Raw genomic sequence first — 16,083 nt, forward strand, 5'->3', positions numbered from 1 at the left:
GTCTTTTTACATTTAAGTACTTGCAGGTGAAAAAGGTGGGCTTTAAATATGGCTTGGATTCTATTTTTTGAAAAGCCCTATTCTGCAAGCAGATTAAAAAAAAAAAAAACCTTTAACAGGCAGCAGCTTGTTAACAATCATTACCATACAATTATTATGATTTTCCAGACAGCCATTTTCCTACTCACATGATGCAGTTCCTGTCAAAGAACTTTTAAATGAATGCCCAGAAAAAGATCTCCTGAAACAGCACATAATGCTATAATAAAATGTGAATGTGTAACCTATAAAGCTACAGCTTGCTCAGTGCCAGATATATTGATGTACCCAGAGACAAATTGCAAAATGGAGGGGACAGGAATGATTGCTGTAGATCATGTGACAAATAAGGCTGCCAAATCTTTTCTCTACCAGAGCTCCCATGCCTTTTTTAACATGTGCAAGGCAGGTGGAGGAACATTTTCCTGATAGTAATGGGGAAAGTGCTATAGGGGAAAGCTTATCAACTCTGCCCTTTGCATCACAGTTCCAGGCTTCATAATTAAGTTGCACTGAGTGAGGCTTATTCTTAGGTAAGGCTCCATTAACACAAAAAGGCAACAACCCTCTTCTGAAGATTAGGGGCCATGCTGTGTTTTAATAGAGGTTGGCAACATGACAACCAGAGCTACAAAGGGGCCCAACGAGGCCTTTCCCAGACGGTTGCCACCCCTGTTGAAATTAAGCATGAAGGATGTATCCTGTTGTAGCCAGTGGAATAAGTGGCAGTATCTGTGGTGCCCATGAGAGTTTCTCTGGTTTGCAAATATGCCCCAAAAGGTTGCCAACTCCCGCATGATTTGAAGCATAGCTTCCCCTGTTACACGGAGTTGTCTTATGTGCTAGCTTCCTTGAACATATGCCACTTCAAAAGGCACTGCATTCAGAAAACAAAGACACACCACAAAGCTGTTTGATTATTATTAAAAGGAAGAGTGCAGCTGTTGGTGAACAAAGAGCTCCCCAGGCAAACTGGAAAACCTGAACCACACGCAACAGGCACACCTCACTACAAGGATCTTGCCAGCCACATTTTTACTTCCACACTCAACACTGCAGAAAAGAGGTTTGGAAGGCAGGCCTGTTTCTTCCTATGACTTCAGCCAATATTATTCTGCTTGTGTATAGCCTTGCATGCAAAAAATGATTTGGAAAGGTAAACAATGAAAACTTGCCCTCCCAGATAGCTTCAAAGCAAGAGTTGTTTGCTTTTGTGTGTGTGTGTGTGTGTGTGTGTGTGTGTGTGTGTGTGTGTGTGTAGCCTTAACAGGAAGGCTACTGGGAGCAGTGGTATACCACTGGCCATGAGCATTCCCATTTATAAAAGTTAGTGCCATAAATAGAGGCTGATCTATTTGAGGCTTAGAAACAGCCGTTTTCCTGCTTGATCACCTTCAGCAAGGTAGGAATTACCTCCAGGTGATCAAGCAGAGAAGCATTTGCAAACGTGAAAATGTGTTGGTTATTTTAACCTTGTTTGCTGAGGTCATGAATGTTCTACAAGTGACTTATGAAGTAAGTGGGAATGAGCAGGGTAGCAGCTTTTGCAGGCTTATCTGGAAGGCAGTTCCAATTGGTTGTACATAAGGTGCTAATTCACTAAAAAGAACCACCCTCAGTTAATTAGGCAGCACTTCGTTATTTTTAAAAAAGTTATTTTAAATATACTGTATATTTACTCCTACGCAGTAAGGCATATCTCTACTTAGATAATTCCTGCTATGGCATAAATGTACATCATCAAAAAATGGAGGGTTTTTGTTTTCTTTTCAGAACTATTTTTGGTCATAAGTGGACTTGTGCAGATCTAATTCACTATTAAACCAGTGCTTCCCAACCAGGAGCCATGTGGCCCCCTGTGGGGCCCCAGGATATTCCAAGGGGGGCACAGGTGAAAATCGCATAAATGGGGGGCCACAGCACAAGGCTAGGTGGCCACAGAGGGAAGTGAGAAGTGAAGGGGGGAAACCACATTTTTAAAATAAAAAAATCCTGATTGGCTGTCTATTTGCTTGGCCAATCACAAGCGGGTAAGGGGATAGCCAACCAGGGCCTAATGCTCCTTTTTGCCATGTGCATTTCTTGGATCGGTGCCTTTAGATGTTCCCAATGGGCGCTGGGCCCGTTGGCAATGTCAGCCCAGCTCTGCAAGGCGCAGGATGAAATCCACCACAGTGCCTAGCCGAGCGGGGTCGTCTGGTGCAGCTGACTTGCATCTAGTAAATAACTAGGTGCCTACTCAGAAAAAAGCTGCACTGAGTTCAGCGGGCCTTGTTGTTGTTGTTGTTTAGTCGTTTAGTCATGTCCGACTCTTCGTGACCCCATGGACCAGAGCACGCCAGGCACTCCTGTCTTCCACTGCCTCCCGCAGTTTGGTCAGACTCATGTTTGTATCTTCAAGAACACTGTCCAACCATCTCGTCCTCTGTCGTCCCCTTCTCCTTGTGGCCTCAATCTTTCCCAACATCAGGGTCTTTTCCAGGGAGTCTTCTCTTCTCATGAGGTGGCCAAAGTATTGGAGCCTCAGCTTCACGATCTGTCCTTCCAGTGAGCACTCAGGGCTAATTTCCTTAAGAATGGATGCGTTTGATCTTCTTGCAGTCCATGGGACTCTCAAGAGTCTCCTCCAGCACCTTAATTCAAAAGCATCAATTATTCGGCGATCAGCCTTCTTTATGGTCCAGCTCTCACTTCCACACATCACTACTGGGAAAACCATGGCTTTAACTATACGGACCTTTGTTGGCAAGGTGATGTCTCTGCTTTTTAAGATGCTGTCTAGGTTTGCCATTGCCTTTCTCCCAAGGAGCAGGCGTCTTTTAATTTCGTGACTGCTGTCACCATCTGCAGTGATCATGGAGCCCAAGAAAGTAAAATCTCTCACTGCCTCCATTTCTTCCCCTTCTATTTGCCAGGAGGTGATGGGCCCATATCCAGTTCTAACTGTAGCTTCTTGTCCCACATAGAGATTTCTCAGGAGACAGATGAGGTGATCAGGCACTCCCATTTCTTTAAGAACTTGCCAGCGGGCCTTACTCCCAGGTAAAGGTGTGTGGGACTATAGTGTTTTATCTAGGCAGCCAGGGCTCCTCCAGATGACAATATCTTTTTGCACCAGGTCAGTGAGAATCATCTGCTTTTCAAAATTCTCCCATATATACAGAACTCCTCATGTGCCTTTTGGACTGTATCTGTAGGTTTCACCCTCTGTGTCAAATAACTGAGGCCAAATAAGTGTTGTTTACTTTTTATAATACATGGAAGATGGATCTCCCTCGGGAGGCTGTGGACTCTCCTTCCTTGGAGGTTTCTAAGCAGAGGCTGGATGACCGTCTATCATGGATGCTTTAGCTGAGTTTCCTACCTTAGAGTCCCTGCCAGCTCTACGAGCTATGTTTTTCTGCTTCAACAATATTTCATTATGTTCCTTTTTTATGTACTGTACCGGTAATTGTATTTTGTATAAATTATAAAAATTATAAATAAAACAAGTTCTATTTACAAATAAAACATTTAAATAGCTACCTTATTTACCTGATAGGCATAGTCAATATTTGGGGGGGGGGGGCAGAACCATTGATTTGTATTGATTTTTACTTATTGGGGGAGCAGCTGCCCCCTATATTCCCCCTGGCTACACTTGGGGGGGAGCACAGGAAGGAAACAAGGTCAGAAGGGGTACATAGTCAGGAAAAGGTTGAGAAACACTGGATTAAACTAAAAGCTATACAGTTAATTAAAGGTATCTTTCACGCCCAAATATAATCTCACCTAGCATCCAGGATGCGCAGGTGTAACAGAAGACAGGTTTCCATTCTTCTAAAAACCACTTAGGATATTGAGCCCTACTTTCTGTGGCATCTTATCACTCCAACAGTGTTAGTACCATCAGCATGGTAATATGTCAGGGCCTGATCATTTAAAGATGCAGCCTGAAACATATTTATACTGGGAAGTTAAGTCCCATTGAATTAAATAGGAATTCCAAACACAGTTCGAATTGGACTGCTGCCACCAATGACACCTCACAGAAGAGTGGGGTTATTTTTGTATTCCTGATCATGGGCTTCTAAAAGCTGCACTGCATCTGACAGGTGTAGCATTAGGGTTGCCAAATGACCATGAAAATCAATTTGGTCTGCTCCTGTGCAGCTTGAGGTGCAGAATAAATCCCAGCATTTGCATGTTTTCACACGATGGAGAGAAAACGCTATCACTTTTTAAATATCTGCACACCAAGCTACTGCTAAAGGCACAGCTGCAGTGGCTGGTTGAGAAACTGGCAACTCTGCAGAGCAGCTGTGAAGTCACTATTAGCTCAAAATGCCTTTAATTCAGTGTGCAGTCTTTTCTTGCAGACCTTTGCTCAATTACTTAGTCCTAAGTCTCACTGAGCCCGGTGGTGCTTAATTCCAAGTAAGCATACGTAGGGCTGGTCTGTTACTGTTATTTTCTGTCCCGCAATCTTTGCCCCCCAGATTCTTGTGGAGATTTGAGCTCTACAATGGCATTCTAGAAAAGTGCCAGGAATTTCAGAAACTCTTTCCTGTCTTCTTTTAGTCACTACCGTTCCCAAGTGGAGATTTCTTAACTGTGGATAGAATGGGCCTACAAATCTCCCAACTTCTGCATCCATATGAGTTTCCGTATAAACAAACAAGGTTTGAAACATCAGAAATCTGCAAATCGGATGCGCCTGCACATCCAACCATTGAGGTATCTCATTATTTTCCTTGAGGACTAGGGTTAGGGCCACACTGGGAATCTGTATGGGTTGGCTTGTGTTGTTTGTCATGAAGCTCATCTCGAAGGTGGAATGCTGCAGGTACAACCACAACTGATCAATATATTGTACCTACACGGCAATGTACTGTTCCAGAAGCCCCAATAGTGAACACTCCCATGCAGTTCATGAAGTACATCTGGAGGTTCTGGGACTTGGAAAAACTGAACTTAGTTCTTACCTTCCTATTTCTGAGCCATTAACACAGCCCTCCAGAAGTTTTGGACTACAACTCCCATCAGCCCTAGCCAGCAAGACGGTGTTTACCTGACAGGCACCAAGTTGGAGACGGCTCCATTGGCAGGCATTGCCACTGCATTTTCAGCCTTGCCATTAATGCCATGAGGATTAGAATATGGCTTTTAAAAAACAAGCACCTTAAAGTTCTAAAATGTTGCCGCAGTAATTCGGGGGGGAGGGGGGCAAAAATAATTAAGTTAAGAGTCTGAAAGTTTTGGAGACAGCATGGAGGGTACCAATTCTATTCTGGCCACCACTGCAATATACTTGAGACAAAAAAGGGAAAAATAGGTTAATTCTGTGCCTCATCTGTTAAACACTTCAGATTTGATGGAGAAAAGGGGGGATTTTTTTACCATGCAAAGTTAATGTACCAAGAACATCTCTAATGATATGACGGGGTTCAAACATGTACAGCTATACATTGCCTAGAAGCAAGTCCCACTGAACTTGGTGGAACTTACTCCCAAGTAAGTGTGCTTAAGCTTGCATTGCAAGTGAATTTGTAACCTACAGTACATGAGTGAAAAACAAGTGAGAGGCACAAAGACTGAACTTTTACCATATGGGAGAGAAGAACATTCAAATGCGGAAGGAATGAGGCTCTAAGTTTCTCCATCTCTTGACTTGCTCAGCTAAGCCAGTACTCCAATTCCTGAGATTTTAAGTCCTATGCACATTGAAGTAAGCCCCTTTAATTCAATGGGACCTACTCCTAGGCAAACATGCACAGGAATGGTCTTTAAGAGTTTCCACTATTCTGCAACTCACGTGTTTTTACAAAGCAAAGTAACACATTATCACAAGAAATAGAAGGGGATCAAAGTCACTTCCAAGGTCAAGGTGCAGTAGGCAGTTGGCGGCTTTGGGGAAACAGGAGAACATCCAAGAAAAATTTGGATGCTGGGTTTCTTTCTGCAGCTGGGAAGTCATCTGATTTCGTGAAGAGAGCCAAAGAGGTGATATTCTGAAGCAGAAAGAAGCAGACTGCAGAAACCCTCTCTCTTCTCCTGTACTTGGAAAGCCCTGCAGTAACAGAATGAAGTCACAGCTTTAAAGGGGAGAACATTCTGTCCCAGATTATCAAGGACAGAAGTGTCCCATCTAACGTCATGTCAATCATAATTGGGCCAGCGCTGTCACCTGTGCTCTTTGCTGCTTTGCCTCATTCAAGTGTTTGCGCAACAGCAAAAAAGGTTCTTCCACCACATCATGTTGAATTTCACCAGCAGATGTGAAAGCCAGGAGATTATTGCTAGAATGTCTTCCGCCCTCTGGTTCGAACACTAGCATACAGCACTGCAAAATGAGCCCAGGCAGACACACCAGCCAACCATATTAATCCCTTCTTCAGGGCACTGCTAGCAATTCTGCAGAGCTCCTTCCTCCTCCTCTCATCTCCAAACATTTTCCCCAAGTCACATGCAGTCAGGCAGCACAGGAAGGGAAGGGGCACCAGCAGTCGACAGAAAAACAGGTGGCAAGCACACTGGTTGTGCTTGGGGAGGCTGCTAACTCTCTTTTTGCCCAAAAGCAACAACTATTTGGAATATGGGGAGGGGGAGAACCTTGAGAAAAGTGGGATATAAATGTCAAAGATAAATGCTGTGCTTGCAAAAGGTAGACAAATAGTGGGTGAGATGAACAAAACACTTCAAGGCAACTTCCTGGGCTAACTTTATTGCAGGGGTCAGCAACCTAAGGCCCATGGGCCGGAAGTGGCCTGCGGAGGTTGTTTAACTGGCCCATGAACTGCCCCCAAACTGAGTAGCCCACTCGCACGCTGCACTAAACCGGCACAGTGCAGTGTGGGGATCCACTTCCACGGCGCCTAAAATCACGTCTGTGCAAGCGCAAATGCTGAAAATCACAGGTGCAGAATCCAGCCCACAGAGGGGTCTCCGCGGGACCAATCCGGCCCAGGCAAGATAAACCTTGCTGACCCCTCTCTTAATGGCTGCAATAGGAGAGGCTAAACTCTTCCTAGAAGACTCTTGAGAGTCCCATGGACTGCAAGAAGATCAAACGCATCCATTCTTAAGGAAATTAGCCCTGGGTGCTCACTGGAAGGACAGATCCTGAAGCTGAGGCTCCAATACTTTGGCCACCTCATGAGAAGAGAAGACTCCCTGGAAAAGACTCTGATGTTGGGAAAGATGGAGGGCACAAGGAGAAGGGGACGACAGAGGACGAGATGGTTGGATAGTGTTCTTGAAGCGACAAACATGAGTCTGACCAAGCTGCAGGAGGCAGTGGAAGATAGGAGTGCCTGGCGTGCTCTGGTCCATGGGGTCACGAAGAGTAGGACACGACTAAACGACTGAACAACAACAAACTCTTCCTACACCATCATCCCTCACAACAAGAGATGCCCTGTCCCTATCCAACATTTACTCTCCCCCTCTCTCTTTTTCTTGGCCTACTGGGGGAGGGTGAGAAGAAGGCATCTCACCTCCAAGATCTGCTTTACCTGGCTGTGTCCTCCTTCCCTCTCTCCCTACAGACTCCCACAAGAGACAAATCTCTCTCCCTCCAGCTTATTGTTTGCAGCCTGCTCCCTTAATCCCAGTGACCTTCTTGCAAATGCTCCAGGCACACACGGGCGGCCATGGCGAAAGTGTCACAAGATAAGTGACCTCCCCCCACCCCGAGGGAGCCGCGCAGTCGAGAGAGCAGCTTTCCTTCCCTCCTCTTGCTGACGGATCCCATCAACTCGCTTCCTCCATCACACATGAACGGCGTTACATAAAATTTGCTACACGGTAAAATTGAAAGTGAAGGAGGATTTGCAAGAGGACACCACGCATTTGCCCCCTTCTCTCCTTCCGCGGCCCCCATCCTCTGTAAATGAAATAAGCAGGAACCAACTGAAATAAATTAAGGGAAGGGTTAGGAAAAGGGCAGCTGAAATTCAGAATCACTTTTGCAGTTCTCTCGTCCAACTGCCTCACCATTAACAGCTCATCGCGCAGGTTATGGGAAACTCTCCCATTTTCTGCATGTTTTCATGAACATTTAATAATAGCAGCGTCAGGCTTACGAGGCTGGAGGACCGGCTTAACCATTTCCATCTTTCAAAGGAAGCCGGCAGTAGTTTTGGAAAGGGGAAGAAACAAGAGAGAGAGGGAGTCTCCAATACAGAAGGCGGCTGGGAGGGCATGTTTCCGAGTTTTCCAAACGCTTTACCCGGAGAGATCTGGGCAATGAAGAGAGGCGGGGGAAGGGCGCTCACAATGCCATTTTGCACCTTGCTTGCCGGGCTAGCTGTGTGCTCCACAGTCTGCACAACACAAACACACACAGAGCACCAGTTTGCAAACACTGCCGCTCCGCCGCCGCACAAGAGACGGAAAACGGAGATGGAAGAAGCAAGCCGAGCTGGGGGCTCCATGACAGCCAAGACACGGCCTCGCTCCCATCTTAGAGGTCACTTTGGGCAGGCGGCGTTGCAGGATCCCCCCCCCAGTTGCCCGCTTGGCCGGCACCCCCACCCCGCGATCTCCTTCGCCCCACGGGGGCAGGGGAAGCCGAGAAGTGGGTCCCCCAAATCCAACCACCCGGCGCTGGGCTTTCCTAATCTTCCTTTCCACGATCTCGCGTGCGCGCGCGCGCTGGGAAGGACATTCCTCCTCCTCCTTAAAGCCCCGCTGAGTGTCATCTAAAGCTTGCCCTGGGTGCTCAGTCAGCAGGATAGGGATCAACCCCACAGCCAAGCCAAGCGCGCCCAGGGCTCTCTGCAGATCTCTCTTTCAGACGTGCCGATTGCTTTGCACGTGTTTTTGTTATTTCCCACGCCAGTGGCCTTCCCTCCCCCGCGCGGCCAGGGAGGCGTCCTCCGAGTCCTTACCCAAGAAACCATCCGGAGGATCGTGTGAGGTTGCCGGATGAAGGTCTGAGGGTCAAAGGCGCCCCCGGCTTTGCCAGCTCCGTACGCGCCCTGTTCCATCCTGGGAGCGACCCCGGGGCAAGACCCGCCGCTCTGCTGGTCGCTCTGTCGGCAGCGAAAAGTTTATTGCACTGGCGGGCCGGGGGTGCTTCGGAGAAGGGGAAGCCAGCCAGCCCGCGCTGCCCGGCAAGGAGGGCGCGCCGTGCAGGGGCAGCCTTAGCGGAGGCAGTGCCGCAAGGGTGGTGTGCGAGGCAAGGGAAAGGCTAGCTGGGCATGGCAGCCCGCGCTCCGGCTCGCCTCTCGCTCACCGCCCCGCCTGCTTGCCTGCCTGGCTGGCTGGCGATGGAGGAGAGAGCAACACGCTCGAAGCCAGGGCACCAGTGGCAGGCTTGGGCTCAGCGGCAAGCCAGGCGCGCTCCCGTTTTCGCGGCAGTCATGGGGCTGGCGCGAGCTTCGGAGGAAGAGAGCGCGCGCGCGCGCGCCTCCCTGCCCGCGCAGCCCCGGCAACATGGGGGGCGGGGCGAAGGGAGTGGGGAGGGGGTGGGCCTCTGCAGGCCTCTGGGGGCTTCTGCACCTCAGAGACTCCGTGGAGGGGGGTATATATGCTTATACAGTACATGCTTCGCCAGAGTCGTGCCAAAAGGTGCATTGATTGAGCTTTAAAGCTTTTGCAGACTTACATAGACGTAAATCCCCCTGAACCCAGTGGGAGACACCATTTGATTTTCTTTCATGCAGCTGCTTTTTGTAGTGCAGTGTGTGCTGATAATATTTATTAATACGTTTTTAACCCAGTGTTAAAAGATGGTATATTACTTCCTCTTCTCCATTTTATACTCACAACAACCCTGTGAGGTAGTTTAGGCTGAGAGATACTGACAGGCCCAAGGTCACCCAAAGGGCTTCATGACTAAATACTTTGGCATTCTGAACACTACCCCACACTAGCTAAATTCATAAACTAACCCCATATTGAAGAAAAACACCAGTTCATATGTTGAAATTGTGTGAATAATATTCCTAATGGCTTGAAAGCTAAACAAGGAACAGCTATCTAGGGTTACTTCATTTGGGACAGGAAGAAATTCCCTTATCTGCCTGGGGTCTCTCCACCTAACAACCTGATCCCTTCCATTTTTACTCCAAAAGTAAGTTCACCATAATTCAGTGAGACTTGCTCTCAAGTAAATGAACAGGATATTATTAGTGCTATTATAGTGCTGTCTGTAAACTAGAGCTTCTTTGGAAAAAGAGGGTTACAGAACAATCCTGTTTAGTAAGTTAAATATTCACTTTTCATCAAAGATAAAAAACCCACTTGTTAAAAGCTATTCTAAAAAAAAAGGTACAGTGCTTGACATTGCATGCTTGTGTGTTGCTTTTTTCCTGTGTTGATGTCACAAACTCTGTCCTGTACATCTTTGCCTATGACAGCAGCATGATGTCTGTATTTAGTAGGGCAGATTAGCTTTGGCTCAGCAATGATGCTTAAACTTTTGATGACTTTGTTTCATGTTTCAGCAGGTACTTGCTGAGACACTCAGAAAAAAAAAACAGTTTGCCAATTCTGGTCATGCAGCATTAAAAATAAATACATCTGTCTTTTACATCTAAAGGACAAGAGCACTTTTACATCCTCCAGCTTAGCACTGGCTCTTTGAAAGGCCGCTGAAATAAAAGACCCAACAAGTGCTGCAAGTCTTCAGTACATGAAAATTCAGTGGCTCTGGAGCTGCCAATAAAAATACTTTTCTGAATGCCTTCACGTTATGAAATGGGTCACCCACTGGTACACTCAGGAGACAATTGCTAGCTGATGTTAGAGACAGTATTAATAGGAAAGAAAGTGATATTTTGCTTGACTTGTAAGTCACACACGTAATGGAAACTCTGTAAAGCGAAAAGGATATTGCAGGAAAGATTCAGTCTTTCAATCCTATTACATTCAGAAAAGAATAATGAATTTCAGAAAGGCAGCTTTAGCAAGTTATACAGTACATACAATGTGCAACATGATTGGGGTTACATGGGCACAGCTGTGGGGGGGAGCTGCCCCTACTAAACAATACAAAACAATACAAATCTGAGGTTTTGCCCCCCCCCAAAGCCTTCCTCCCAACAAAAATCATGGCTACACCCATGTGTGGTTAAAAATTGTATTAAGTAAAGACCTTAATTTGTTGTCTTGCAAACTGATGTGGCCCCTGTAGAGATTTGCCAGTTTTTACTGGCTCAGATCCTCTGCTTTTAATAGCATAATGACACACATAAATCCACCCCCACCCACCCCATTTATCACTAACGGGGGAAACTTTGCCTGTTAAATGTCTGCATGTCAGGCTGCTGTTGATACACAGCAGCAGGGCCTATACTAGAAGCCGGCAGTCCTATCCTTGCCATGTGATACGATTTAAGGTTGATCAGTAGTTTGAAAAATTCTTCTGCTCAGCTACTTGAGGCTCTGACTAAAGTCCAGCTAATGATAACTTAATTCAGATATTTTTCAGAGCCAACCAATTTGCACAGTCTTTGAATTTAGTTAGCGACTATGATTCATATTGTGCAAGCATGCTGAAGTGCGTGCTTATTTGCTCAGCTCTTGGGCAATTTGCTTTAGACTTAGAGGACAACAGCATTCTTTTAGGGAGCAGTCTCACAGCAGAAACCGAACAGAAGACAGGAAAAGACTGAAGATCACTTTTTAAAATTAATTAGAAGTTAGCTTCCCAAAAAAGATGAAAAATAATCTCCTTTTCTGAAATGGGATAAATTAGTTTTAAAACCAGGTGTTTACCAGCCAAAGCAAAAGAGTTGGCAGGTCTGGTTTTGTGGTTAGTAAAATATATGCTTTATTGTTCTGGTTAAAGGCTGAGCTATGCTACTTAGAATACTCCCTTTCTAGGACCAACAGTCAGGGATGATGGGAATCGTAGTCCCAAAACATCTGGCGGGCCAAGTTTGGGGATGCCTGGTTTAAAGAAAAACCTTAATCTTTGCCATCCATGACAACTGATAACAAAATGGTTCAAAATATAAGATATAAATCTGTATGTGCTAAGAGTAAAGGTAAAGGAACCCTGGACCATTAGGTCCAGTCGTGACCAACTCTGTGGTTGCAGCGCTTATCTCGCTTTATTGGTCGAGGGAGCCGGCATACGGCTTCCGGGTCATGTGGCCAGCATGACTAAGCCGCTTCTGGCGAACCAGAGCAGTGCACAGAAACGCCATTTACCTTCTCGCCGGAACGGTACCTATTTATCTACTTGCACTTTGACGTGCTTTCGAACTGCTAGGTTGGCAGGAGCAGGGACCGAGCAACGGGAGCTCACCCCATCGCTGAGATTCAAACCGCCAACCTTCTGATCAGCAAATCCTAGGTTCTGTGGTCTAACCCACAGTGCCACCCGAATACCATGCTAAGAGTAGAATGATTGAATTAAAAGTTTGGCTAGAAAAGTGGTTTCAAAGTGGTCAATCTGCACAGGCTTAAGAGAGCACACCTTGCATTCAACATTACCTTGCATTCGTGAAGAGTTTAATAATTCATTACTCATCCTCTTGTTCTCAATTTAATGCCTGTTCAGGTTGCAGTTCTCATCTCCTTAGCCAGCATTATACATAGCACCTTATCCCCCCAAAAAATCTGGTTTAAATTAGTCAACACAATTACCTCTAACAACAGACAGCGATATTGCTGATTTTTATCACATCTGTTTTTGTTCACTACCAAACAGGATGAGGAAGATAATGTTACACTGTTGTGTATATTTTATGTGTAAAGATGATAACCCTGTTGTCTTGACTCCTGCAGCCCTGTTCCTCTCCATGCTTTTTTTCATTTCCTCTTTTGCTCTCTCCACCTCCAGCTGATAATATTTACAGAAGCACATGGCAGTAACGTGTCTAGGATGGAGTCAGATTTGGCATCACATTGTGCAAAGCCTCTTACAGAATGTTAGATCGTACTCAGGAGAGAAAAATGAAATATTTATAATAATGAAGTCATACTGTCAGTGCCTGAAAAACTTGGATAGGGATTCGGGTTTTGCCATCCCCACCTGAACCCACTCCAACTCCCCCAGAGAACTGGACCAAATTATACCAGAACTTATTTTCCCTCTCCCTCTCAAACACCTAGCTAAGCTACCCCAACTCTTCTCTCTTCAGGTAAGCCATGACTATTTGTGGAGGAAGCACCCACTGTGGTCATCTAACATTCAATAGAGGCAGTGCGGTGTAAATATGAAGATTGTTGGGCCCAATTTAAAACCCCACTCATCTATGAGTGGGTGACCTTGAGCCAGTCACTCTAACCTCCATCATTAGGATTCTTGTGAAGATAAAGAGGGATGGGGGACACCATGTATGTCAGTCACCCTGAGCTCCTTGAAGGAAGCGCAGCATAGAAATATAGTAATATTCTCCCTAGCTGCATACAAATGAATAGGAAATATTACTGCTTGGTCACAGCATTTGTGAAAACTTTATTCAGCAGCCTCATTTAGCATGGGAAAGGGGCTTCTGGAGGGTCAATATTGTCAAACCATTGGGAGTCAGAAACCCTTGACGATCTACTAGTGATTAACCTTCTGCCCTCCTCTTAAGCCCAGCAAAGAGTGTTTTGGAGTGGTTTCAAACATTACAGACCCTGAGACATCTGGGTGATTCAGACTATTTCTTTATTTAACTCCACTTATGAGTCACTTCCCATAAAATATATTGAAGTGATTTCAGTCCTAGGCTGAATTCCTGGCATTTCTGGGTGTTTGTTTAAGAAAGCAAAAAATTGGGTAGCAGGGTGATGTGAAAAACCTTTGTCCCAGACCCTGGAGAATCACTTCTGGGCAGAGTAAACAATACCAGACCAGATCATGGACAAAAAGTCTGATATAATGAAAGGTAGTCTTGCATATTTTTGTGTATTTTGACAGTGCAATCCTCTGACTCAGATTTACTCCCAAGCTTAAGACTGTCATCTGAGTTCTCCCTGCTTTCAATAACGTTTGTGCTGTCAAAATAATTGTTGCTTCAGAATATGCAACTTCTCGAAAGAGTACTACCTTCTTATGCCTATCTAATTTCCCAGACTGCATTTCACATTTCCAAGACCAGAAAATGTGTGCAAATTGCCATAACGATTCACCATTAAGCATTTAGCCACAGTTTTATTACCACCATTATCATAATTTGTCATCAGAGTCAGGATATGAACTACAACTCTCAAGAGGCTTGACTTTCAGAAGCACATTTTCTTCTTGGGATTCCTAGGCACTTACTAGTTCACATTTCCTTATTTGGTACAGAGCTGCATGAGCAACATAAATATGGAATTGAAGTTTATATGCCCCTGTATCCCAAAATTAGCTTTGGATTATTGCATATCATCACAGTGACCAGGATAAAATCCGAGTGCAGTTGCTACAGAAAGGACATTTCACCATTTAAAACAACTGTACATAAAAGAGGTTGTCTAATTATCCATTTATATGACGGCCTTAACAACACTGTAGAACACGGAAAGATAGATTGCAATGAAGAGCACACAGGCTACCTTCACCTGCTTCAAAGTTGCACTTGTTTCTTGCATAGCAAAAGCTTTCCTCATTCTGATGTTGGTCTGGAATCTCACGTGCAGAGGAATATTGGTACCATCTAAACCATACTTGCCTGGCCCACTGGTTATGTGTTCAGTGGCCACAACAAACTTTAGTGCCGCAAAAGTCTGTGGTATGTCCTTTAAGATGGAAAATGAAGGGCCCCCGAAACGTGAGCACAAAGACATGCAGGGATGTGGGAGTGTACTGGTGATGTGGTCTAAGATCTTCGCTTTGCAGGCTGAACTCAATGTGGGTCTGACCAAGTTAAAAAGCAGGGTCAGTGCACATTTTGTTACTTTTGCTGTCAGCTGTGAAGCTTCCTGAACTCCATCAAGCAATCCCAGGAAGAGCGAGAAAATAATTTGCTTCATGACTGGTCGCAACACTGTCTGGTAGGTTTCATAGTTTTCTTGGAGGAAGGGGCTTATGGAGTGGTGCAGCCTTGTAGATGAAATAGCTGGTAGACCTCTTTGTTTCAGGAACCCTAGCAACTCCAGAGCCCATTTGGCAGCACACCATTGCAAGACACCAGCCAAATAAAAACACAAGTACCTTGCAGCTGCCCGAGAATGCCATAGGATTTTAAGTGCTGGGACTAGCACTTCCTTCCAGAGCTTCCTGATGAGAATTAAATGCATGGCACGTAACATCTTTAGGCTGCAGTGCCACAAGATGAAGATCCCAGTCGCTTGCACAGTGACCCAACAGAAGACTAGCTTGACTATGGTGGCCAAGGGGCGCAATAGCGGCATGTAGACTTTCACCAATAGGTAATGCATAAAGAAGTAGAGTAGCATGAGCTGGGTTTGGGGCAGCAGCCTCAAAGTCAGCTGTGTCATGTACATCACAGTTTGTTTCCCAATTGGCTGGTAAATGGCAAGCCTCTTCTCACCTGCCATTTTGTTAATGTAGACCCCTTAGAAACAAGGCCATGCTCATCCCAGCACAAATGTCTTGCCTTGCTTTGCTTTGCCTTCTGACTTGAGCCATCTGTTTTTGGACTCCCCTTATGTAACTGGGTGATGATGACACCACAGTAGATTGCATCAGAAAGAGGGCTAAGTGTGGTTATGCTGGGGTGGGGTTGTACCTTCAGCTCCAGCCTTTCCAAACTATGAGCTTTTAAAAAAAAACCCTAATGGGTAGGATTCAGACTCCTCACTCCCAGACTACAACCCCATAGTGGGGAAAAGTTCACAGATAAGAAGCTGGAGTGTACTTGGGTGTTGGGGAAAGAGATGGGCCATACTCAGTACGATTACTGTGGGTCAGTAACAGCACAGAGCTGCCTGAGCATCAGTGACAGCAGTGCAGGGAAGCAAAGAGATTTTCTGTAAGGAATACTGTAATTTTCTTCCTCAGTCTCCTCCTTCCTCTTCTTTATTATACTTAAACCTCTTCTGACTTGGAAGAGGGGCTGCTGAAGAGATCTATGGAACCCAAAAGCTTGCATTTTCAGCCATTACCAAACTTTAACAGACGCCTCCAAACTAATACCATCTTCTCTGCTTTGTACACCCTAGTGCTGTTGGAGGGGG

At 45.5% G+C, this 16,083-nt stretch overlaps 1 protein-coding gene across 3 annotated transcripts in view; it reads right to left on the reverse strand.

Annotated features, from left to right (window-relative positions):
• Positions 1-9,388, reverse strand: part of LOC309379256 (TGF-beta-activated kinase 1 and MAP3K7-binding protein 1) — a 47,089-nt gene extending 37,701 nt beyond the window's left edge. For 2 of the 3 annotated variants that reach the window (XM_081928270.1, XM_081928273.1), the window contains exon 1: positions 8,910-9,383. In XM_081928270.1, coding sequence (XP_081784396.1) covers positions 8,910-9,008 — 99 coding nt within the window. In that variant the 5' untranslated portion in view covers positions 9,009-9,383. Of the gene's footprint in view, positions 1-8,909 lie in introns of all 3 variants that reach the window. The other variant, XM_081928272.1, reaches the window with a different exon arrangement.
• Positions 9,389-16,083: the final 6,695 nt, after the last annotated feature.

The sequence above is a fragment of the Podarcis melisellensis genome, assembly GCF_964234715.1.
Source record: "Podarcis melisellensis genome assembly, chromosome: 10".
Lineage (NCBI taxonomy): Eukaryota > Metazoa > Chordata > Lepidosauria > Squamata > Lacertidae > Podarcis > Podarcis melisellensis.